General features: G+C 39.5%; 1 protein-coding gene across 8 annotated transcripts in view; it reads left to right on the plus strand.

Moving 5' to 3' along the window:
- The window catches only part of ATP8A2 (ATPase phospholipid transporting 8A2), a 347,593-nt gene that overhangs the window by 226,115 nt on the left and 95,379 nt on the right, over positions 1-26,099 (plus strand). For all 8 annotated transcript variants that reach the window (XM_054809745.1, XM_054809706.1, XM_054809713.1 and 5 more), the window contains 6 exons: positions 8,676-8,750; positions 11,473-11,595; positions 12,651-12,729; positions 16,089-16,150; positions 16,440-16,496; positions 20,715-20,822. In XM_054809745.1, coding sequence (XP_054665720.1) covers positions 8,676-8,750; positions 11,473-11,595; positions 12,651-12,729; positions 16,089-16,150; positions 16,440-16,496; positions 20,715-20,822 — 504 coding nt within the window. The remainder of the gene's footprint in view (positions 1-8,675; positions 8,751-11,472; positions 11,596-12,650; positions 12,730-16,088; positions 16,151-16,439; positions 16,497-20,714; positions 20,823-26,099) is intronic.

Consider the following 26,099-nt stretch of genomic DNA (forward strand, 5'->3'; position numbering starts at 1 on the left):
TGCAAAATAGGAGCTGAGTAGTGACAGTCAGGGTCTTGGTCACCATCAGCTTTATTCAGTCAGTACTGGGAATTAATTTGGTCCTTGGAAATCTTAAAATAGTTTAGGTTACTATAAGACATTGCCTAGGTTCATATCCAAAATATAAGAATGTAGAACTGTACTTTAGCTACATTAAATGAATATTGATCTCATCACATTTTATCCTAGTTCCCTTTGTACCATATGGAAACATATGTATGACGATATAAGTGAATGTATTCATATGTGGATTGGGAACTCTCTGCTTCATTAAGCTACATATAGGCTAAATGGAAACCACCAACTACACAATGCCATGGGAAGAAGCAAACTAAGAGCAAAAGTAGTACTGCTGTTGTAATGAATTACAGCATTCTGTACAGTCCTTCTCCTACCTCAGTTCTATCTTCCTCCAGCCTGACAACCTCTACCCCTAAAGGGTTGGTGTTCTAGATTCAAAGAAATCTTTACTACATGTTCCTGTGTGCCTGTGATGCTATCACGGGATACTATGTGAATGAGGTCTGGGTTTGGGTTCTGTTTTCTTTCAGCTAACTAGATGTGAAAACAGGATACTATGACTTTAGAGAAACAGATTGCTTGTTAGTCACTTCAGGGCATATACACACACGTGTATGTGACACAAAATGTGTGCTCCCGTAAGGCCAGACCCAGCCTGAGTGGGACCAGGTGTATTCCCCCAGTGTCCCACAGAGCTACAGCTCCACAAGTGTACAGGGTCCAAACATGGCTATTTAGATACTGGTTTTTGACGTTCCCACTCTCCCCTTCCCAAACGCATACAACGTTGGGGGTTTCTTTTGCATTGCGTGCTAATTTCTGGGGCCAGGTTTGCATTAAGTCTTCTGATCTCTCTATGTTCTTGTTTTGTAATGAGAGGGGTTGAAATATTTTGCTGTTGGAGGTCAGCGGTGATGTGCTTTATTCCGGCTGCAGTGAGCCCCGGTGCACACCCCAGGTGTGAAGAGCCTTGGTGGGTTTAGCCTCGCTTTTGAGTCGTGAGTTATCAGGCATCACTCACGGAGCGCTGTGTTTTGTTGGCTTTCCTTCTGTTTGTACATTCAATACCAGACTTGCTGGCCCGTTGATCTTTCCTGTAGTCATTTCTGTGCTTCCTTCCCTTTCGTTGTCCTTACTCGGGTAACAGTAGCAGCACTCTTTTTTCCACAGTTCCCTAATCTTCTATTTCAGATACTGCACTTTTTGCTTTCTGACATAATTTTTGTTACTGGATTCCAAGTGCTTACCAAAATTTCAGGTGGATAAGTTACCTGAAACTGTGCTTCCTCACCTATTAATATAAATAAACTTATGTCTTTTTTTATCCGTTTATTTCAGCACTAGAGAACAAATTCAGAATAACAAACCCAAAGCACTTCTATTACTTTATCGTTGGTTAAAGATACCACTTAGCTTCAGAAAAGCCAGCAGGTCATTTAAAACCATGTAATAGCATGTCCTTATCTTTGTATGCGAGATGTGGGTCAATTACACAGTTCTGAAAGTTGTATCGAGACCAGTCTGGAATGATTACATGCTGAGGAAATACCGTAAATTCTCATTAATACATGCCAAGCTATTAATAGTCACATTGTACTTCTGAGTTCCACAGTGATGTGCTAGTACTCAAGGGTAAAGTTGTTGATTAGGCAAATCTGGGAGGCAAAAAAAAAATTAACATGAGTGAATTGGCTCCAACACTGCTGCTGTGTGCGTAAGCATGTCTTCCACGTTCATGGAAAACTTTCTTTATAGCTACTCTCATTTTGCTCAAGAAAGGAGTGTTAGGAGTGGTGTTTATTTTGTAGAAGGAGGGTGATGGCAGTGGGAGTTCATAGCATGAGTTCCCATTCCTTGTCAGCAGGCTATCCTGGCGTTATCAGGATAATGATGGGCAACTTCCCACCACCACCAGTCCCGATAGTCTTGTGCTGGCTATGGTTTTTGGACCCCCTTGACCATGCAGGCGTGCTGAAACTCTGCATCCTGATGGGGCTTGACTGAATTGTACTAAGCTGGGTTGTTTCCTTATCTGTTTTTTGAAAAGTCGATATGTGAGTCTGTCACCTCTAGGGTGTTACATATATACGCGATGAGACAATCCTAGTGTAGCGATGTCGGCTTTCTTGGTGCTCCAGAAAACATAAGGAAGGATGAAAAATAAATTCAAAATAGAGCTGGCTCTATTTGTAAAAGGGAGATGTTCTGAGGAACTGCTAAGTTTAACCACATCTTTTGGCAAGTACATCTGCCCTTTGGCGACACAGGCCATTTCTAATCATGTTATCGTAGGCTTGCTTCTGCAGCAGTTAGTCTGCTGGAGAAATATTAAGTCCCTGGAACACTTCACACCAAAAGAGCTGGAAAAATATCCTACCCTTTCTTTACTCAGTTTCATAAGATTGTTCAAAAAAAAAAAAAAAGCCACATTACAGCTCTGCTAAATTTGTTCTAATGGCTTGCATGTTCATTTTACCAGTGATGTAAATATTAAATGCATCATTTGGCATACTGATTAGATGTTCATGTAACTTAAGGAACACAAAAAGAGAAAAACACCACCCCACTGTGAAGAAAAGGAGTTTGCATGGCCTGCTATGTTTTGTTGGAGTTTTTAAACACATTAATCAGTGTATCAGGGCCTAATGTTGCTGGACAAGGCAGTCTTCTCATGTCTTAATGGCTAGGTCCTTTGATGTAGACTGAGTAGTCATCAGCAGATGTGGTGTCTTTCCACAGTGCTCAAAACTCCCAGGGCAAGAAACAGGATCGTTATCTAATGGTAACTGCTGAGGGGAAAAAAACAGAGGTTTGCTAATTCTTATTTAATTTTAAAGTCTTCAGAATTATTCCGAGGATTTAGACTGTAAGAATTGCTAGTCTGTGTAACTATGGGGTGGTGCTCCTCTTGCCTTTCCTGCCTCTCCCTTCTCTTCTGCTCTGTGCTTGCCTCTCCTGTTGAACGTTACCCGTGCTTTGGAGGAAGGATGTCAGCAGTCGGCCGGTTAGAGAAGAGGAGCACGGAAACAACGTGTACAAGGAAGAAATCAAATTTTCTGCATGTGCCTCTTCTATAAGCAGAGAAAGATGAAGGTGCTAAAATTGTGCTTTTTAGTATGCTGAAATATAAACTGTGTATCTGTTGTCAGCGATAGAAGAAAAAACAGCTGTTCAGGCTTATTTAATAAATTAACGTGTAAAGCCAGGAAATCTCTATTGTGTTGGTTGCTTTGATATATATCTATCCGACCAAGCTTTGCAGTAAATGCATAGGGGTTTTTAATGAGACAAAACCAGCACGAAATTTTAAAAATAGTTGTTAACACTGGCAGAGAAGATTTGAGATGATTTTTAAGCTTAAATAGGGACTTGTTTGGGGTGCACAGGCCTAGAGCAAATGCTTTTCAATTGAAAACTATCGATCTCTTTTCAGCAAAGAGTTAATAAACAGTGCGGGGAATAAAAGGAGCAAGGGAAATACACCTCAGCAAATCAAGTGAGTCTCAGGCGGTCATGCCTACACTGTCAAATCTTATTAATAAGACTCTTTACCTATGTTACAAAATTGGTGCTGTACATTTTCTAATGAAGGGATTATTTTAAGGCTGTGTGCATTTGGGCAGGAATAAGAGCCCGGCATTGAGACAGGCAGCTGTAATGAGAGATTTTTAATCAGGATACATTATTAATGAACTGCACAGGAGACACACAAACCTGCTTGATTAGGCAAACTGTAAATGAGCCTATTTGGTAAGAACATGCAAAATGTGTGTGTGCTGAGAGAGGATATTTTGAGAATTTAACTCATTTCTGAATAGTAAAGGCATCCAGTCTGGCTATAATTGGTGCCTGTGGCAATTGTTGATACCCTGACTACATTAGCTTTCTGTGCCCTTTAGCAGAGTTGGGAAAACATTTCTACTACTCGTTAAGCTGTCTATTATCAAGACATCATAAATATACATGTTTAGAATAGATGATTTGCCATCCTAGTGCCTTAGAGCACTTAAATAAATTAGTTCCTACTATTTCAGGCATTAATATTGAGGTAATTATGCATGAAGCAATAATGCAATTAAAATCGCCTTCCAATTTGCTCAAGTGGGAATATTTTTTTGAAAATAATACTTGATCTTTTCTCAAAATATACTCTAGAGCAGGTGGATGGGCTGTGTGGCTCAACATGGCAGTGCGGGGCCCTTTTACCTCGAGATCCTCAGTTTGCCTGCAGCTCAAGTCAATATTAACCAAGTATTACCATCTGTTGGCTTTTGTTGACCTCTGGAAGGAGGCAGCAGTCTGTTTTTTTGTCCCGTTCCCCCCCCCCTTCTCTAGTGGCCAAGTGCCCACATCACAGCTGGCATGGAGTGCTTCAGCAGCGGGGTTTCTTATTTAAAGAATGCGGCCACACTTCAAGGCAGGAAACGTGGGCTGGTTTTCAGTTTGCAACATGTTCCACTTTCCTTGTGCACAATACCAACTGGTTTCAGATCTTTGCAATACCTGCTGTAATAAAGCGCAGCAATGTATCAACCCAGATTTCAGCCTTAGGTCTGAATTTCTTTACATTTAAATTGGACCTCTTGTTCCTTGGGAGAAAAATATATATTTTGTAGCTGAGTTACAAATAAGCTTTTCCAGCTTTTTGGCAGCCAGGTAATAGTTAAAGTGAAAAGGTTTCTCTTTTTTTTTTTTTCCAGCTAGAAAAGAAGTTTAATAAGTTTGAGTCCATTTGTTCATAGCAGTACTGGAGTTGAGCCCTGCAAACCCCTGGAGCTTGGCAAGCCAGGCAGACTTGGCAAGTTTTCCTACCAGCTTACCAAGTCTGAGTTAAGCATGGGTTGTTGCAACTTCAAATATATTTATTACATTTTATTAACAGGAACGTTGAGGTACAGGTTGTTTGTTTGTGTGTTGGGTTTTTTTTTTCCTTTGACCTTAAAGAATACTGTTCTCTGACTACAAACAGGTGGTTCTTAAACCACACTTGGCAATTTATGGCTTGTGTTAAATTCAAAATAAATGTATATTTTATGCAGAATATCTAATTTACTCTGGACATTAAGATATCAAGGAAGTATGCAATATTCTTTCTGTGGATTTGCATTTGATAATGTGAATCTCTGGAAAAGATAGCTGTCATTTGTCAGTCTGTCGTAACCGTAACAGCTTTTGCCCTCTGTTTGGAGCGTGTGGTGCGCGCAGACTTGCGTAAGCGCTGGGAATGTTCTCACTCCTAACTTTCACCTGTATGGATCCTGCCAAAAGAAAAATAGTTCAAATTTGGCTTTTGAAATAGCAGAAAATTGAACTTCCTGAATGTTAGTTCTTGCCCACCTAAATCATAGCAGCCTTGAAATAAGGAGAAAACTGTCCTGGAGCAATTTTTTTTTCAGTGCTGAAAGATGCTGCAGAAGACTAAAGATAGTGAACACCTAGATATCTATTTACCAGAGTCAGACACAATTGACTAATCTCAAGGTGGTTTTAGCAAGGTCTTTAATGAATTCTGCATCACTCAATTGAGGTAGGGCAGGAACTTTGAGTAGAAATTGGGTTGTTGAGAAGGCATTTTTCACTTGTACTTTGACAGTCTATCTGCTGCTTTGTAATGCATCTTAACAACTTTGCTTTTTGCAAGTTTTACATGATTGTTTCTTCAGTTCCTTACTACTAATATTTTTGTTGGGAAACGTGAGTCTAAGATGTTAGCTTTGCCTGGTTTGGGGCGCTTCCTTCTAGCTGTGGGCCAGCTACAGAAAATTTGGCTGCTTTGTTTTACCCTCTTGATAGAAAATCAGAAATGTCTGTTGCTGGAGGACTAGTTGTGGGAGGCTATGGTTTCAGAAAGCAAGTAACATGAGCCAGTGTCATAAAAATCTTTGAAGTTTGCTTTGCCCAGTGGAATCTAGAAAATGGAGCAGAGCACAGGCTGAGGTTGCCAGCTGGACAGACAGGCTTCTGATTTGTGAGCCATTTATGTTTTCTAGGATTGCTGCCCTCATTCGTAGTTGCAATTAATTGCAAGAAGCCTAGAGATGGTAAATGCCTAGCTCATCATTGCTAAATGTCTGGGAGTGTGCTTGTTGAAAGCTCTGTTTCCTCCTAGGAGAAGACACCCTCAAGTTCCTTACCTGAGAGCCCCAAATTAATTGTGGTTTCTTTTTGGGACTTCAGGCTTTGTACCCAAGATTTTTCATATCTTTCACTTGAAGAGCCGAGGTATACAACTGGTTGAAACACTCCAAGTGTGAGCGTGAGACTGGTCACTATGCTACTTTGGGCCATTAGTTGAGTCCTTGGAATGAGATTTAGAGAGCAGTGATCATTCAAGGTATCGGTACAGTAGAAGCGATGAAAAAAGTTGGGATGTAGAATGTGTGTTCCTTTTGTCCTTTTTCTGGACAGAGCTGGAGTGATGAACACTTAAATGCTTATTTAATTTAAATTAATCCATGATTGACAATGTGAAAGACAGGATTTTATTTTTTAGGAAACTGGAGAAATATTTTGCAGTTTATACTAGGCTGATGCATTTCAACTAAATTGAATGAAACTGCTGGCCCTAAAGAAAGCTTACAAGGGTACTTCTACCCTGCAAGAAGGCCAGCAGGTATAGAGAAGTGGGAACTTCAGAAAGTAGGGTGAGATCAATAGAAACTCTCTACTATAAAGAGCAGCTGAGGTTTCAAAAATTGTGGCAAATAAGTTTAAATAGCTGGCCTACTGTGCAAGGCATATCTATAAGCAAATGAGTTGAGATCAGTGTCGTTGCTTCTCACTTGAACAGTGACGATGCATTAGAATGATCATTAATTTTAAGCGAGAATGGTGATATAATAGCGTAAGAATAGCTGTAGAGGGTCAGAATAAGAGTTCAACTAACCTGGTCCCTGATCCTCTGTGAACAGTGGTAGTTCTCTGGCAGACTCATCTGGTCTCCAGCCTTCCTTCCATGATTTTTTTTTTCTAATTGCTTTTTGCATCCACAGCATCACCTGGCAGGGCAGTTCCATAGATAAACCATGTATTGTGTGAAAACGTGTCATTTTTTTCTTTTTGTGTAGCCTGCTAATCTGATGCCTTGCAGCAGTGCCTATTTGAACAGCTATTTGTTATTCTGGACAATCTTGTAAATATTTTCATCTTCCCTCAAGTTGCCTCTGTCCCATGCCGAAGAGTCCTGCTCTGTTTAGCTATTACATCTATGAAAACAGCTGTAGGTCTTGATGCAGTCTTGTTATCTTCTCTTGTCGTCTTTCCTAATTATTCTGTATCTATTTTGGGTGGGAGCAGAGAAGAGAACATTTAGTTAACTGTATGTCACCTGATATCTGAGGTGTTTTGCGCAAGCGAGCCAGAGAATAAATGGTGCTGGTGAGAGTGCTGCTCCATGTGAGTGACAGAATAGCGACAGAAAAGATGCCTGGCAGTGAGTGCCATGGGCTCTCAGGCGGTGAGAAGGGAACAGGCATGGGCATCACTTGAACTTGTAAAGTAAATGCAAGACAAAACATGTTGAAAAAGGGTGGGGAGGGAGGTGTTCCCACACACAATGTAGAATTAATTTTGAACAGATGGTGCAGTGTGGTTTTTAAACGGGACGACAGTCACAAATTCACAGAAATCCTTTGTTATCTATTAAGTGCACTGATTCACATGCAAACTGTTTCAGGATGCCCTTAAACTGCTGATTATTCTTCCAGTTTCCAATTTACTTGGGAAAAGATAATTCTTTCCCTTCTTTCTTATATTCTTTCCTAAGCTTCTTTCAATGCCCAATGACTAAGAAACTTTCTTCCAACCCAGTAAAGCAGTTCTTGCTTCAAAAAGCTTCTTAAACAAGATAAGAAGTATGCTCAAGGAAGCTAGATCCAAGGAAACGCTGAAAAGAGTTTACCTATGTACTGCAGCGTACAGTGGTTTCCTGGGACCGCAGCATTGCAGGATCCCCTTGGTTGGAAGGCAACGTGGAGGCCATCTAGTCCAACCTCTTTCTTAAAGTAGGGTGAACCCTCAGGCTCAAGGCTTGCCTAGTTGGGTTTTGTAAACTTCTAAGAGGATGGAGACTCCATTGGCCCCTTTAGACAATCTCTTCCAGTGTTTAATTATTAAATTGATAGTTTATTAAATGGTAATGTTTACATCAGATAGACAAATTGTAATATAATTATGATTGTGATAAATTGGTGTCACTGTAATTCTAGAACTGTAAAAACAGGACACAAGTCAAGCGGAGCATCCATCAAAACACACTTACCTTGAAAATTCTCATCTTTGCCAACCATGATGGAAATGAGGTTGGCTTCTGGCTTCAAGCATGTTAATTTGCCAGCAAGAAGGATTTTGGAATAGTTTGAAGCCATTTATTCTTTTAGAGTAATGATGCAAATACAGAAAATTGATCCATCACATGAGTGTTTTATTTTAGATAAGCAGTACTCTGGCAGTATATAAAAAGTAAGACTTTAGAAGAGAATAACTACCTTGCACTGCTGATAATTATTTTTAATGCATGACAAGCAGCTGTCTCCAGATGGTGGTCTGTGTTCTACATCCTTCTCCTCTACTGTAAATGGAAACATGTACTGCAGTAGTAATCTAAAGCTTCTTGTAACTTGTCTTTGTTTCAGCTTTGGTTTGCTTTCGTTAATGGATTTTCTGGGCAGATCTTATTTGAGCGATGGTGCATTGGTCTGTATAATGTGGTAAGTGCTACATGTTTTGACTTGATAGTGCTTGGGACTTGTATATTATTTTGTTGTGTCCCTTTTCTCACTGGTTACTGTCTTGGATGTATGTCAGGAAAGGTGAGTTCACTTGTAAAAGCCATTTTGAATCCATGCTGAGGTAGACAAAAACACAATCCAAAATGAATTTTTAATCACAAAAATAAATTTGGGAAAACACACCTTGAAAATATACATTTTTAGTCTAATATAACTTCCATAACACTCTGCAGCTTTTAGATGGAATTTAATTTCATCTTCAAAAGCATCTTCAGTCTTTTGTACTAAATATTTTGCTGACTGTTCATGTTCAAAATAGATACAGAGTCTTAATCTTTGAGTTGTGATTTTTTTTTTTTGTCAGACCCCATAACAGTAAGATGCTCAGAGAAGTGTCATGCAGGTGCTTTGACTTGACCTGTGCTACATTAGGTACAGAACGGGAAGCAGCATTGCTGTGTCACCAGCATTTTTCACTTGAACCAAGAGCAGGATGTGTCAGTCCAGGAGTGATTTCTGATTTTCACTGTGCTCTGCAAAGTGCTGCACTGTGCCATGTTACTTTATCACTTTAATCAATAATCTTATTTAATCAATAACTGATTAAAACCTGGAGGATCTCTGGGACCAAGTTCCGTAGCATACCATAGACCTGTGCTGGTGTCTTCAGCAGTGTTACCTTTGTCAAGTTACTAATGAGCAGCCTGGTGTCCGGATTTATAAGCTATTAGGATACTTTGTCAGTTGAAAAATTCTTTGCATTTCTCTTTGGAGGAAGGAAATTCAATTTTTTTCTTTAAGAAGACTCATTCCAAATATATGGTAATACAGAAAAACCCAGCAAATTATCTCTATCACTGAGTAATATTAATGGAAACACTTAACTTCTGTCACATTAATCTTAAAAATGATGGCACAAACCCTCATATTCTGTAAGATTTCATATTCTTCATTGAAGATATTTATTCACAGATTTTCTACTCACTTGATTCTCTTCACCCTAATTTCCTGACTCTTACTCAGTCTCTGTCATTCATGTTTAGATATTTGCATCTATTATCTTTAAACCTGATTTGATGGATCTGCCTACCCTACATAAAGCTCATGGATGAAACTCATCTTTTAGAACCAGTGAAGTAGAAATTAACCCTTGCTTTGTAAGGTTGATACTTTCTAAAATTTGAACTAGTCGCATGGACTCATGAAGAATAAAGTGCTGTTAGGATATTTGGGACTTCCACAATTTGTAGGGGTTAGATTTTAAAGTGGTTTTAGCTCTGACATTTTCTTCTGTGCAGTTTAACCCTTTATTTCATTAGTAGTCTCATTAAAATATTGAGCATAGGAAATCATGGTAGCATTTTAACTCCTGCTTTTGCGCTGGTTCACACTGGAGGCTTACCTTCATAAATAAAAACACTAGAAGAATTGCTTCATGTGAGGATGTAAATGCCCCAGTAAACATGGGAAACGGGAGGAAATACCTTAAAGCTCTATGAGAACGTGCCCTTCTTTTGGGATATATTGGACCAGTGGTCTTAGTTTCAGTTTCCCACCCCCGACCTGCTGCCATTGTAACCATCTGGCTTATCACTTTATGAGCAAAAGTGGCACATTCCCAGTTGGATCTAGGGATGTCATTATTGATTCTCACTAGTCTCTAGTCCTCTGTGCTGCTCTCTGTCCACTCCCTGGCTGCCGGCTCGCTGCGGGTGGGAACCACAGCCCAACTTCTGCAAATGTGCGTACACGGAAACGGTTTGTAACTTCAAGCTGCTTCGTAACTTCAGGAACACTTCTCAAACTGTTAAAAATATATGTATGTACAAGATTAGAAATTATTTTTCTGATATAAACTGTTAATGTAAAAGGAAGTGAATGAAGTTTAGTGGTCAGACATGCACACTGGTATTATTTTCACTCAGTTCCTGCACTGCAGACTGCAAGAAACGTGGATACCCAAGCTGGCTTTAAATGAGCTGCCTCAGATCCTGGAAACACTTTCAGAGTAGCAACGTGGGACCCAGCAGAGGCTAATTTACTCTGCTTCTGGCAAAGTGTCCTGCTGTCTCTCCTGGAAAGCTTCCGAGGCTTGGTCATCTAAGCGTCTGCCCGTAGCACAGACGCATACTGCAGTTAATTTGTTCCTATCAGTTCTTGCCTGCCTGGAGAATCCCCAAAGTACCATAATACAGAATGGCCTTTGTTTTTCAGTAGAATTTTTTTTTTTAATGTGATTTCCACATTTGCTTTGTCTGTAAACTTAGCTTTGGTTAAGCATATTACATATTTAATTATGGCTACAATTGCAGCTATATTTGAACCCATTCCCACAAGGCTTTCTTGAAAAAGTACATGTTGTCTTTCCTTTGCAGTCTGTTGTGTTTTACTCTCACTAGATTAGCTGGTACACCAGAAAGTACTGATGCTTAACTTCTTGTGTTTAAGCTAATTGGTTAACAGTAAGAATTTTCTTTCATGCTGCTTTTGTTTCTAAGTCAGCGTTTGAGAATTATGAATTGCTGAAATTCATGTTTGGACTTGTGTGGACGTCTGAAAATCATGTCAAATAACACACTAGTTGGTAATAAGTGTTCATTAAAGTCTGTGGGAATTTTGCTATTATCTAGATATCAAAATATTATCTGAGATCCACTTAAAACTAATAGCTGCTTTTAATTAGTATTTGCTTTCCTTGCAGATTTTCACAGCACTGCCACCCTTTACTCTGGGAATTTTTGAACGATCGTGTACTCAAGATAGCATGCTTAGATTTCCACAGCTATACAAAATTACTCAAAACGCAGATGGGTTCAACACAAGGGTAAGGGAAAGTCTGTTTCTTTAAGAATAACCATGAGCATTCTTATTGTCCAGGTCTTTCTCATCAGAAAATAACTTATTCCACACTGTTACTTCTGCTTTATGCTAGCCATTGAGATGAAGATTGTTCTGCCTCCCAGTATTTTTTCAAGGGATTATATTTTTTTATTTAAAAAAAAAAAGTACTAGTTTTTAAATAAGGATTTTCTGGTATGGCTTCAACTGAAACTGGTCCTGAAATATCGGTAATCTTTGAGTCAAAGATTTGTGCCTGAGTGATTTTTTTTATTTTTTTTTTCAAATTCACAGCTACTGATAAATGGTAAGATTACCACTTTCATAGGAATTGGATAACATCACCTGGATTTTATTTAATGTACAAGTTGTCATCATGCTCTCTACTAGGGGGATTTTTCACAACTAGTATAGCTCTATTCCTGCAGTTCTTTTGGAAAATAAAATTTGAATTGATTTATTTGGACTTTGAGTTTTGAAGAACACATTTTACTTCATTTTGCTGTTTAAATGCTGAAAAATGCCACAATTTGGAATTCTGTCTTTATTCCATAACGGGCACATCTAAATATACTTTTGAACCAAGGAAGCTGTACAATTGCTTTGTTTAGAGAGGAAATTGTAGAGTACTTAAAGCTGTAGTTTGTGCAAAACGGCATTATCTGTAAGTTAAAAATTGTGGGGCATAAAGTATTTGCTTGCTAAAAATATAGAACATTTCATAGTACTGAATCAATCTTTTAAAATCATTTTTTGAGGTAATTAAAGAAGGGTGACTCCATCTGTATTTTGATAAAGATCTTAAATTGCAAGCGTGCTTGCCTATTATATTTTAAGTTGTTAGAATAAAACCATCCAACTGGACCAGTGTTTTCTTATGAAAGAGCAGAAATTGTAGGAGGAAATAGATCCTGCAGAAGTTTAGGTATTTCAATTCAGGACAAACATTGTCTGACTCTAAACTACACAATGAAGTGTTTGTTAGGAGTTAGAGGTCAAGAGTTTTGGACTTTACTGATGACTTGGTTTGTTTTCCCTCAGGTTTTCTGGGGTCACTGCATCAATGCCCTGATCCATTCCATCATTCTCTTCTGGTTTCCACTGAAAGTGCTGGAGCACGGTAAGGCCTTCGTTATTTCTTACGTCAGTAACTGATGTTCAGTCACACAGAGCCCAGTGTGTTCACAGAATGGGAGGTCGTGACAAATCCCAAGAAAATAATGCTGACAGACAGTTCAATAGCCTATAGCTGCTCAACTTGGCTAGTTATCTAGTGGCTTTCAGAACTTACTCTAATTAAACATAATTATTGTTCATATAGTGACTTTAACATGTGAAAAATTAAACTGCTGCTTTGCCAAAAAGTCTTACTTGAATACTGAATAATGTTCTATACAATGCTTTATTTCTTTTGGTAGTGGGTTGAGATCTCAACCTTTTCCTGCACGATGTTCTTGCAGCAGCTGTGTTACAGCTATTTGCTTTATATCTTGTTGGACCTTTCCCATTCCATAACACAGCACTGTAAAATGTGGGATAAAACAGAGAGATTCCACTACTGTTAAAGTCTGGAAAAAATGAATTGACTGGAATGGAAGTAGGCCAGATCAAGAGTCAGAGATATTGGGGAAATTAGACTTTTTGTTGTACAAATTAGGCTTATTAAGTCTCGCTTTCCGTGAAAGGTAATGCACCTACGTGGTCTTTCAGGGAACAGTAAATCCCATATGGTTCCTACCTAACATTACGATATGGTCACATGGACAGGAAAAACCTTGGGAAATCTGTTCTTTTACTGACCTAAGAAATAGGACGAGATCAGGTGAGGAATTTTGGGGCAGCGTCAGGGAGGAATGGTATTTATGTAAAACCATAAATTTTTCAAAACTGAAACTCTTTCCTGGAGAGCACTAATTTCAAGACAACCTTCTCAGCTCCAGGATGGATTAATTGGGGAGGAGTGGAAAGAAAATGGAAAGGGAAGACAAACACTCACATCAGAGACGTGATGGAAGAGATACTTGTGGGAGGCAGGTTCATGTTTATCTGGCTGAGTAAAATGTCAGTATCATATCCTTAGTGGCAACTTCACACGCTGTCTGATGGACCATACAAGAAGGGGACTTTCCTCTTCCCTTTCCTCCTTATGTGGGCTGGGAGCTTGGTTCAGTTTTGGGGGGAAAGGGGTTTTTATGGTTTTGGTTTGATTTGGTTTGATTTGGGGGGTTTTGTTGTTCTGTTTCGCTACTTTATGAGAAATGTTCATCTTTAATAGCTCTTCTTTAAACCCAACTTCAGAAATTTTAGGCTAATGTCTGTAGTGGTTACAGTTAAAGAAAAATACAGTTTTTCTTTTAGTCTTCCGTAAATGTTTTTTCTAACTAATTCCTAAATAAATAATGTACTTTTAATTTCAACAACTGAAATAAGACTGGAATACTCACCCGCTCATATGGTAACTTTCTGAGTTCCTTTAAATAGGTTTCTTAGTTTTCTCTCCAAAGAGGAATGAATATTGAATTTTCAAGTTTCTTTGTATTTCTAAGTGAAAAAGGGATTTCAGTGCCAGAGACAAAAATGTGCAATTCACACTGGGATGTTTTTTAACCTCTCAAGTTCCTTAGAATGTGAAGTGCTTATAGTCCATGAATGGGCATTTGTGTAGCTTTAGAAATGAATGTTCACTGAGCGTCCTGCTGTTCTCATTAACAGAAATATCATTCCTTTCAGGACCGCTTACCCTCCTAAAGTGGAAGGTCATAGAAATCACTGGGAAAAAAAAAGGCATTCATTTACTGCATTAAAATGTAACTTTAAAAAAGTTGAGGCTTTACACCAAAAATTATTAATTACTTAAATGTACGCTGTGATGTTGCACTAGAGCAATATACTGGCAGAATCATTAGGACAGTTTATTCTAGATCTGTCGAAACCGATGTGTATTTAGGCATGCCTTTTTCTTAATAAACTGAGACTTCTGGCATCAGCAGGGTTCACTGGACATGGAAGGCTCAATTCTCTAGTGCTCTTCACCTTTTTGATTGACTCTAGAGGAAAGAGCAAAGTGACTGCTAAAACTTGATGTGTATTTGTGAATGATGTGGTAAATCTCCAAAGCCACAGAGTACCAGAGGAGGAGCTGGGCCTTAGAGATGCCAGTGGCTAGAAACCAAACCAGTTCCTAACCAAGCCATCCGAGGCTTTAGCTCCTGTTGCAATGTCAGTGACTAGTCTATCCGCTGCTGTTTCTTAGCAGTTGGGGTTCAAAAGAGAAAAGCAAGCAGGGATATAGAACCAGCAACTTCTGGAAAATACTCGCAACCTGTCAGTTCTTTGGAGACAACCACATGCAGCAGTTGTAGAAGAAAACCATAAAAGTAGCTTGGGATAACTGCACTGATTAAATACATCATCTTTTTACTTGTAAGCTGAGCAGAGTATTCACCACAGAGGTCAGGGCGTCAGGGACTCTTCTCTATAGACTTAAAAATGTACTTTAAAAATTTACTGATCCTTGAGACTTATGTTACAGGACCGTAGTTAACTAAGTAGGTGACCCTAGTTTAAGAATGTCAGATCTAGTTATTTGCAAATAACTCTAGCAAAGTGGTGCCCTCATAGTAGAAGCACTGTGCTAGGCAGTATGTGTTTAGGAACAGGTCCAAGGTTTTATCTTAAGCCTTTTTCATCCCTGCTGTTTGTGTATTTCTCTAGCAGTTGTCTTAAAACCTGTGAAAACAGCAATACTTAAGTAATGCTTGAAAGCTCCTGTGAGTACGAGTTCATTTGGCATTAGTGTGGCTGTCGAATGCGCTTTCACGGTGTTCCGGTTTTGTTCAACAAGGGCTAAGAAAGACTAAACAGACATTTGAAGTGTTGCCAAGGTTGGCACTTTCAAATGATAGATTAACATGTACTTACCCTTGTGCATACTTGACTAGAGAAAGGGTGCGTGGAGATTGAATGCTGCTCAGTTACCGAATTAACCTCCACTAAAATATTTTAGATGTTACATGTGTCCTTTCTGGATGAATCTTTTGTGGCTTTTCTTAATTCAGCTCTGTTTCACCACAAATCAGCTTGTGTTTTAAAGGCTTTTTCTTCACAGGCACAGCAAATAATGGGATCTGTTAGAGGTGTCAATATGTAGTACAGAGCAGATAGCAAGAGGAAAAGTGACAGTGATGTACTTCAGCTCTTACAGATGAGTTACACGTTAGGGTCTGGCAAACACTTCCCCTTTTGCTAGGATGGCTTCTGGCAACCAGGACTGTGGATGTGCGCTCTGTCCGAGCATCATGGCTGAGGCCTGGCTTAGCACAACTTCTGCATTACCATTATCTCACAGCGTCTAAAAGTGCTTTTAGACATTCTGAAAGGCAAGGTTGGGACCAGTTATTTTCTCCTGAAAATCTCCTTGTTATTTCATTCATTCTGTTGACAAACTGATTACCTAATGTGATAATTTTTCTTTTTCAGATGCAGTATTCACAAATGGCCAGGGAATTGACTATTTATTTGTTGGAAACATAGTTTACACTGTAAGTTTGTGTATCCTAGCAGTTTTTGAATGGTAGAATTTCTTTACAGTTCTTTTATACTATCAGAAAATGGTGTAAACCGGAAGAAAGTGTACAAGTAAAATAAAATCAAACTTATGCTGTGTGCATGATTTCCCCCTTCCCCCCCTCCAACATGCACCAACAATATCTTCTGCTTTGTCCTTCCCCCATCCCACACTGCCAAAGCCCTGGGGTGGTACCTAAATGGCAGTGACTTCTTGAGAATGTTAATACTGAAGTTGTCATCTTTTTTCTTTTTTCTTTGTAGTATGTAGTAGTCACTGTTTGTCTGAAAGCAGGCTTGGAAACAACTGCGTGGACTAGAGTAAGTACTCTTCAGTAGCTTTTATTTTTATTAGCACATCTTTCTCCCTAATGAGTATTAATAGAGAAAAGTAGTACTAAAAATCATTTGAGGCTTCAGTGTTTTAATTGGATCTTTCATGTAAGGATAAACTGCTAAGCTCCATAAATACAGGATGCGAGAGGAGAATGAACTCGTAGATCACATGATATGTGTGATGAAAAAGGGCAACCTGTCAGAAGTGGGAAGAGAACAGTAAAAGTATATTGTCAACATCTCTAAATATTTAAAATTGAGAAAAATTTTGCATTAAATCAACATACTACGGTAATCGCTTAAGGAAATAGATCAAGAACATCATCTTTGTGCTCTGTAGCTCCTTTAAAAATTAATGCAATAGGGAAGGAAAGATGTTTGCCCACAGATAAACAACTGGGCTTTCAAAACATCTTTGAAGCTAGTAAAAAGCACTAGTGACTTCACATTGGATGAGAGTTTTTTTGTTTGGAAACTTAGAGTAATAAGGATGTTAGTCAAACGGTTATGTTGATTCCTAGATTTGAGTCGTTTATTTGCGATGAATACTCTGTTACTGGTTGGTGTCAGAATCTGTCAGGGCAGTGACCCCCAAAGAACATGGCGGGCAGGAGGTTCCTGTGTTGATGAACCTTCAACACGTTTCTCCCCTTCTTTCCCCTAGCCCTTCTGAAACACTAATCTTTTGATTTTGATGGAGCCCCTGTTTCTCCACACCTGTGAGATACCTTATGGGGAATCTACTTTTCGTGACATACTAAGACACTCTGCCCTCAAGACCAAGCTGCTTTGAGGACTCTCCTATTCTTATTTGACCAGTTTCTTGGAGGGGCTTGGCTTAAATCTTGTAACCTCATTGCTTCTGTTAGTTGTAAAACGCTTTCTTTCATTCCTCACAGAGGAATTGTTAAGATTAATGAGCCAATGTCTGTTCTGAATTTTAAAGATGAAATGCTATCTGTATGGGTTATTTAATTATTAGGGAGATGCTAATATTCTCTGCCTCATTCTCTCATCTGAAAATAAAATCTGTTCTTTTTTGCTGTTGCTTATGCATAAAAGAACTGTGTTGTGTACCAACACTTTAAAATGCAAAAATAGTTAAATTCCTCATGCACTAGAAGAGGATATGTGCAAGTCTGCATGGGAGGTATGTGAGCCTGTTTAGATCGTTATGTTATGAATTGTTTGATGCTTCCTTCTCTCTCCCCTGGGTAATTGGTGTCTTTTCAGTCGTCTGGGGATAATCACGATCCCCTCTTTTCAAAATTTTATTTTAAAAGATAGCATAAAGTTTAGCAGATCTCAGTATTCTTTAACACTGGCAGAGAAATGATTGTTACGCACAGAAAAGTCGTGTTTAGAACCAACTTCTTTCTATACGTACTTCTAATTCCTGTCCCGTTGCTTGGACAATGATGACTCTCGTCATTTTGGAATCTGATGTTGGTTACCATTATTGTTTCAGCTGTGAGTGAATCAACACACAGAGAATCGTTAGGTTACTTGAAAAGTATTAAATGTACAACATTGAGTTAAGCCTCTTCTCCATCATCAAGTGGATTGGTTACATGCAATTTGTTCTTGAGAGTGAGAGGGGCACTGCCACTTGGGAGAACATGATGGGTTCAGCTGAAAGCTTTAAATAAATAATGCAGATTCAAAGTGGTTGGAAGCCGGGTGTATCCAGTAGGTAGTGTGGAAAGAAAGGCTTTGGTAAAAGTGGTAACATGACGCATGACAAAGTCCTCACATTGAAGCTGTGTTGAGCAGCTTCGTGTTACGTATCTGGGGCACTGCAGTAGGCTTTTTTCCCAAACACTTACAGCTTTCTTCACTGTTTTACTACACTGTATGAACTATTTCAGATAAATAGGACGCATAGGATAGCTGTACAGTGTGTCTAGTTTTTATGTGAGTGCCTTGATTTCTTTTTTCTGACTGCCATTCATTTAACACATCTGACGGACTCGCTTCTGCTTTGCACGTGAATCCTCCAAGGGTAAATGACAGAGATCAGTGGAGAATCAACAGTGCAAAGGCTGGTGGGGTGAGTGCCTAAGGAACATTTCCAAGCAGGGCAGGGAGGGCTCTTCCTGAAAGCAGAAGCTCTTTTAAAGGTAGAGAAGCAATTCAGGCAGTTACAAGCCTGAAATGAAGAGATGATTGGGACAACCATGAGAAGAAGAGAGACAACATAAAATGAGCAAAGTCTTTGTTGAGCTGGAAAGGGCAAGATGAAGAGCTGCAAAAGTCAAAAACTGTTCTACCAGCAGACTGGAAAGAAAAACAGGAGAGACAAAACCAAGATGAAGATGTCATTTCATTAGCATAAATACACCTCCTACAAAATAGGAGTAGGTCTTAGATTTGTTTCCCTGCTTGCCTTTATCTTCACTGTTTTTAATTGTAAAGTCTGTAGGAGTTTGCAGCTTGGAAGCATCAGTCCAAGCTATTCTGAGCCTTCTGTCCACTTGTTTGGCAGGAAGGCTGTGGCCCAGAAGAAAGCATCATGTTCTTTTGGGAAAGCAGTGCTGATGGTGTTCCGCTGTTGGATGGGGCTGGCTTTTCTTTAAGTTGAATTCTTGCAGCAGCCTTGCAGTACTTGTTCTTTGGGGAGCTAAGCACTACAGTTGCTCACTGTGGCAGGGCTTTATTTCAGTCAGATTCTTGATGAGAGTTGTCCCTAGTTTTCAGAAAAGCAATTAGACTCAAAGGATAAAATTCCCACCTTCCTTCCAAGTGTTTAAAAAAAAATTCCTTCCAGTCTCTTAGTTTTATTCACATTAAAACTGAATCAAAAAATGTGTTGTGGTTCTCCTGAGTGAAACAGAGTAAATAGTGAAATTTGTAAACAAATCTTCCTGCTTACTGTGTCTCTCCAGGAAGGGGCCTATCCTGTCCTGCTCATTAGCCCAGCGACTTTTAGGGTTGAACAAAGATCCAGCTTTCTGAGAGTGCCTGGAAGAGCGTTCTTTCTATTGCCTCTGACGTTTTGCCCTGTGAATGCCTCTACTGTAAGGCAGCCTCCAGTTGCTCCCAGCTATCTGCCACTGTGCACTGGTGCTGCAGACTCCTTGCTTGTCTGCTTTCACTGCCTGTGCTGGAGAAAGCTCTCCTTTCTGAGGATGCTCAGTACCTCTAGAGGAGGAGCAATCTTCTCCTTCCAGAGGTTTGTGTCTATCTCTCAGAATGCGATACTCAGACACTTCTTTGGTTCTCAGACATACTGTTCAAAAAGTCATCAAATAGAAAGTATAAAGCTGAGAACTAAACGAACACACTGTGTCCACCACAGGAACCAGTATATGAATTCATTCTCATGTTCCTAAACCCATATGTAATTAGTAATTAAGATTTATGCAGGTACTTCTCTGAATTAGAGCCAAAGTCATCAGCTGCAGGAGTTGCTGGCATCCAAAAAAGCTGGAGCCAATAATGAGCTCAATTGCTTGTTACAACTGAAATTACTGATTCCATCCACTGCAGTGTAAAAGTAAAACAGCTTAAATCATCCTGAAAAGCAAAATAGTTTGGGTGTGTAAGGAAAAATGACTTTCTTTAATGAAACTGAAATGAAGTTTGTGCTGGACATGTGCTCAATCACTTCAATACTACTTTTATTTACTCTTAGGGATTCTACAGACTAAAGAACCTGTAAAGATGTGAATTGTGTGCATATCTGTAAATCACTTAGGAAACCTTTAAAACAAAAAAGAAAAAAGCTGATCGGTAGATGTTGATTGTGGTAGTGTATTACACAACACTTGAATCTTCCTCTGTGAAAGGTGTGCGGGTGGTGCACGTGGCTCGTATGCGTACACTCTGCCATAAGGGATTTGTCCAGGTGAACTTTAACCTGAGCCTTTGAAAATGTCCACCTTGATGTATGTGTTGAATCTGGCACCTGCACAATGGGAAGCAGGAGCTAGATGAGAGAAATCAGAGTTCCAAGGAAAATCTGATGAGTTTTTGGAGCTCCAAGTAAGACAGATTGCCTGAGAAGACTATCTGTCTGCCCTGTTGTGAGGCAAAGATCACAGAGGAGAACTGGTTTATGCTGTTTAAACAACCTGTGCTACTGGCCTGAAACCAAATGCCTGAGTGAGACTGCCACAGACCTGAACAGAGAACTAGCTGTAGGTGAGGTGGATGGAGGCAGTGCCTTGTGTTGACTCTCCTTCTTTACCTGCTCCTTGACAGTTCAGTCACCTGGCCGTCTGGGGAAGCATGCTGCTCTGGCTGGTGTTCTTCGGTGTCTACTCGGCCATCTGGCCCACGTTTCCCATCGCGCCAGACATGCTGGGGCAGGTCAGTACGAACGCTTGGCCGCACGGTGAGCTGCTCGGCACGGCGCCCCGCTGTTGCCGGTGCTGCTGCTTGCTGCTTCCTCAACGCACAATGCTTGGAATGGAATTGTGCTCTAGTAAGAGCGCCTGTACTTCATTTTAACCTTTTCTTTTTTTTAATCCCTGCATTCATTTGGCTTAATCTCCTCATTAGAAGAGCTCTTTTTCTCCCCACAAGTGACATCATACATGATTATAGGCGCTGTGGATACTGTATGACAATCCTCAGTTCACTTGGACAGCAGCAAGACTAGCTCTTTCATTAGTGCTTCCCTAGTAAAACTTTGTGTGTTTGACAAAATGCCAGGTAGAAATTTAGTTTATTTGTTTGGGGGTTTTGGGTTTTTATCATGGGTTCTTTCTCCTCTGTATATTTTGCTTTCATATTGTTCCCTTTTTTCCTACATTTGTTTAAAATAAACCAGCATTTACTTGCGAATAGGATGAGATGGTCAGAAGCAGAAGGGAAGCTGATATGTTACTGGTCCCTTTATAATACCAGAGGAATTTTGGATTTGTTCCTTCAGTGTCAGCTGAGTTCCAGGTGGTGAAATTTTCCCTTCGGTGTCATTATTTCAACCCATGGTGAGAAGGTTGAGTCACGAGCCTGTCAAAATCACTCAAGAGCCTTGTGTGTATTTAAAATAGGGGGTTACCATGAACAATGAAGTACTTAATAAATGTATGGTGAAAAGTTATTCTGTAGAAGTGGAACTGCTGTCAAAATGACCAGAAAAAGGTAATAAGTTTAGAGTTTTCTTTAATGCAAAGATAGTGTTAATGATAAAGAAAGGAAAAAAGCCAACTAATAATTTTAACGACGAATCTAAGTATATTTAACTCATGTCACCCTGGCGTACTAGAAAATAATAATAAAAAAAGCTGAGTGTTGCAAGGCAATTAGAGATTTCCAGTGTTACTCTCATGTTTGTATGAGAGCAGAAGAGCAGTTGGGCATGATTTTGTTACTGTTCTGCCCTAATACATATTTTATTATCTTGTGCTAAAACACTGGGGATAATGGAAGCACAGCAGAGTGTGACAGCTGACAGGCTGGGATCAGCAAGTTAAGTGACTGACAGGCAAAGCTTCAGTCCTCTGATAGTATTTCATGGTGATCTTGGTGTGTTTCACAGCACGTACAGCATCGGCAGCTCTAATTCACGTTTTTATATATCAAGCAGAAATTTGACTTGAGTATCACGCAGAGCCACAAACTACTTGTCCTCCACAGCAGCGTTGTAGTGCTGCCATTGACATGTCAGCCTTCTAAAACACAAACAATAAGCTGAGCTGTTCCTTCCCAGGGTCAGACTATCAGCTTTAGCCTGATGTTGCGTTTTCTTTTCAAAAGTAGCTCCCATTTTTTTTGAATTGCGACTGCAACAAAATTGTGTTGGTCATACACATTTGCTCTGATATAAACCACAGGTCTCAGAACAAAAGCTTCATGTTAATAAGGTTTTGGTTTTGCTTGAATATGTTTTTAGAAAATGTTTCTATTTAAACTTTGATTTTATGCTATGTTTTTCTGACGTTATGACTTGAGAAGTGGTACTAATATCTTGCTGAGATTATTTTAATCTAATGTACCTTTTTGTTAATAGAGAACACATATAATTTGAGTGTCTAGTCCAGTACTTGTAGAGCTGTGCCCCTGGGTCAGTAATCATCAATCTAAGACTTTAAGGATTATTCATCATTTTAGAAAGACACATTTTGAATACAGTCAGAGATAATCTGTTGTATGGCTTTCAGTGTGGGAGGTGTGGAACAATACCATTCTAACAGTTTTCTTGTATATTTGAAAGAAGGATTAGCAGTGGAAGAGAGTGGATTTTTTGTTTCCTTTATCCTTTTGTAAAACCAAGGAAAGCTCCCAAGGTACCAGGAACTTGCTTACTACTTGCATTAACTTAAACAAAGTCTCTTGAGTAATCAGTTGCTGTCATAAAACCAGCTCATGGTGAAATGAGCTGGGATCGTGCTAGGCTCTGGTCAGTAAAATGAATTGCCTTGCTGCTTCCCAGACTTCAGCTAGTCCTTTACTCCTGCTATCTTTTCTGCATTTACAAGTAATCAAGGTGTCTTAAAAGCAAAATAAGACAGTGAAAAGCTTACTTTGTTTTGGTTTTAAATCTTGCTAGTGTGTTTATCTTCAAATCAACTGAACTCCATAATATTTTAGATTGTCATGCTATGCAAATCCAATAGCACTTGAAGGGAGCATGTTTTAACTGTAATACTCATCTAGCGTCTGTGCCAGCCAGGATTTTATGCCATCCATAGAAGGCCCAGGAGGTGCAAAACATTTTATGCCATCCATTCATCAAACGTCAGCATGGAGCCTTGCAGACAGTTAAGTATGTGAAAAAATGTTTTGTTTCTGCTGGGATTTATTAAGCCATTTTCACTAAGTATTTCTTTCTCTTGCCCATTATATCTTGAGCAGTCTCATAGGGAAAATAATACCATTTTTTGCCTCCTTGGGGGCAAAGGGAAGCAACTTAGTTATTCTCTGCTGTCAAAGAGTCAGCATATTTCTTCTGTTTCCACTACAGTATTCACCATACAATACATGTAACATAATAAGACAAAGCCGTGATAAAAATCTCAGTAGTCCTTAATGGAAGTTTTCCAATAGTATGACATCTGGTACTTCAGAAATAAACTCTCTGGCTGTTTTGGGGCAACCTTTTCAGACGGACAAATAATATTTTCCTTCAATAGTATCAGAAGCAATAATGTAAGACCAAGGAAGCCCTCTGATAGCTCTCTTGGCTTTCCTGAGTGTTTGTATCTTTTTAAGAGAAGTTCTTTTTATATTTGCAGAGAACAGTGACACAGAGAAAAGTCGATGCCTGTTTTTTTGTCTTGCCTTTGGAGCCAGTGTATTTGTATGGGAGCTGACTGGTTTTGAATAAGCACTTCCAGATGACAGCATTTTGTACAATATGTAAATCCTTTCCCACCTTCCAGTAGTTATGACTTGCCACCACAGATCGTTGCAAACAAGTACATGCCTATGTCTTTAAAAAATTGCTATCCACTTTGATACTCATTAATTAAGAGGTGGTACAGAAACATGCTGCTCTAAGGATGTGAGTGCTTTTCTAATTATCCTTTTCCTGAACTTTTGTGGCTCGCGGTTCATAACCAAGTGGTATTTTGTTGACCGGCACATTAGCCGTAGTCCTGCCCTCGTGTGATCTTGGGTATTCTGTTTGTCTGGGGGATGGGATTTGGTGCCCCGAAGGGAACACTCAGCAATAACACTTGTGCTCGCTTCTTTTGTGTATCATACAGGTGGTGCGAGGGAAATGCTGCTCATGTTCTTTTCTTGTGTGGATTTCTTCATAGGAGTTGTAGCATACTTTAGGTTTATGGGAATAAGATTACACTGTATGGGATCAAAGTCTGTGTGCAGGTATTTCCACCCATGCACATACCTAGATACCTGTGCCTGAAAGCATGTGTATGTATACAAGTAGATGGTTATATATATGTATGAAAGCGATAATGCTTTGAGTCTTGATCCAGATGTTATCTAAGATGAACAACAGATCTTCCTTTTCCACCCCAAGCTAAAATACTGTATTTTTAGTGTTTTATGAGACTCTGTGTGTGTGTATGAGTGGGGGGGTGTTCCTATCACTCCCCTGAAGCATCTATTAGGAAGGACTACTATTGAGCTGTGACTTTTTTTTTTTGCAATCTATTTTCCTGAAGTGTCGTGTTTTGTTTCTGTCTCGTTAGCTGTTGTTACTGTTAAGGAAATGTCTTTAGGAAGATTAGTATCAGTCTCATTTTTTCAGCTTGGAGGAGACGGTATAAAAGAGGTGGTGGTGGGGTAATTTGGTTTTGGGAGATCATACATTGTGGTTAATCCAAAGTGCAGGTTAGTAATTTCTAGGGTTTTAGCCTTTTACTTTGCGCTGTATGTGGTCATATCTCAGAACAGGGATTTGAGTTTGGAACTCATTATTTTGATCTCGGGAAGGCATTAGGAAGCCCTTTCTCATGTGAGGCCTCCAGCTTGTTCCCTCATTGGCTGGAGGTATTGAAGTTGGAGCTGCTGCACTTCCCGGTTACTTTTGTACAACTGCAGTTGAGAGGAGATTTATCAAAATCACAATCCAAATAATTGTTGTACCACCAGCTCTGCTTCTGCATAGTGGAAACAGCTACTCTCATGCTTTCACAGCTCTAATGGCAGGGTCATTTTTTGTTTCCTAGTGCTGCCTGCATTCTTGACAGAAGATATTTCTTTTTTTCTGGCTAAAGTGTCAACTTCTTGCTAGGTTATTTGTCTACTTACATAAAGACTTTAAGGAAGTTGTGCAGCAGGTTTACCTGGATTAAGGGTGTTTCTTCAAAGATCCCAGTAATTGAGATCTCTGGTTGATCCCGTGTAACGTGGCAGCAGCAGGACTTACTCGTATTAATGGTTTGTCAAGAAAACATCTGTCCCTCTTCTAGCAAAGCTTCCCATTCTTCTCTGTGTTGCAAGACAGGTTCACCTTAGCTATTGCACTAGGTCGTTGGCTTTTGAGGGCAGGAGGTGATCTTGAGGGTCTGATGGACTCTGGTTGCATGGCCAGTTTAGTAGCTGGCCTTTGGTCTGAAGCTCTCTTAAATCTTGCTGATTCAGTTATTGTTAAAGCATGTGAGAAACCTGCATGGTTTGGAAGACTTGGAAACAACACAAAACAAAACTAAAAAATCCTGGAGGCAAGATAATAATCATTGTTGTAACATAATAAAGAGGTTTCACATTACTACTCTTGCAAATCCACACTGAAATACTGACAGCTTAATGTACGTTTTCGTGTTTTCCAGAATATTTTTGCCTTTCTACATTTAAAATTTTTTTTCCAGAGGTCTCAGTTGTTGTTCTTTCTGGCTTCTCATATTTCTGCAGTTTGGTGCTAGTTAGAAAATTGGCTGTTCTGGTTGTGGTTTGTTTGTCTGCAGTCGGTTGCACATTACATTGTGGTGTCAATGTTTTGGTCGGTGGAAATGCTTCATCCAGCTGTTAGGCAGAAATAAGACTTTGCCTGCAGATTTGAGTCCTTAATGCCTGCTGATCATGTTTGTTTTTATTATTATGCACAGCGGTATCCATGGTACTTGATGTGGTTTTGGAAGTTTTTCTGCAGTGTTGGACTAGGCTCTGAGCAGACAAATTAGACTAATGAAGCATGTGTATATTTTTACGCATCTGTTGAAGGAGTGGGTT

The sequence above is a fragment of the Grus americana genome, chromosome 1, assembly GCF_028858705.1.
Source record: "Grus americana isolate bGruAme1 chromosome 1, bGruAme1.mat, whole genome shotgun sequence".
NCBI classification, from domain to species: domain Eukaryota; kingdom Metazoa; phylum Chordata; class Aves; order Gruiformes; family Gruidae; genus Grus; species Grus americana.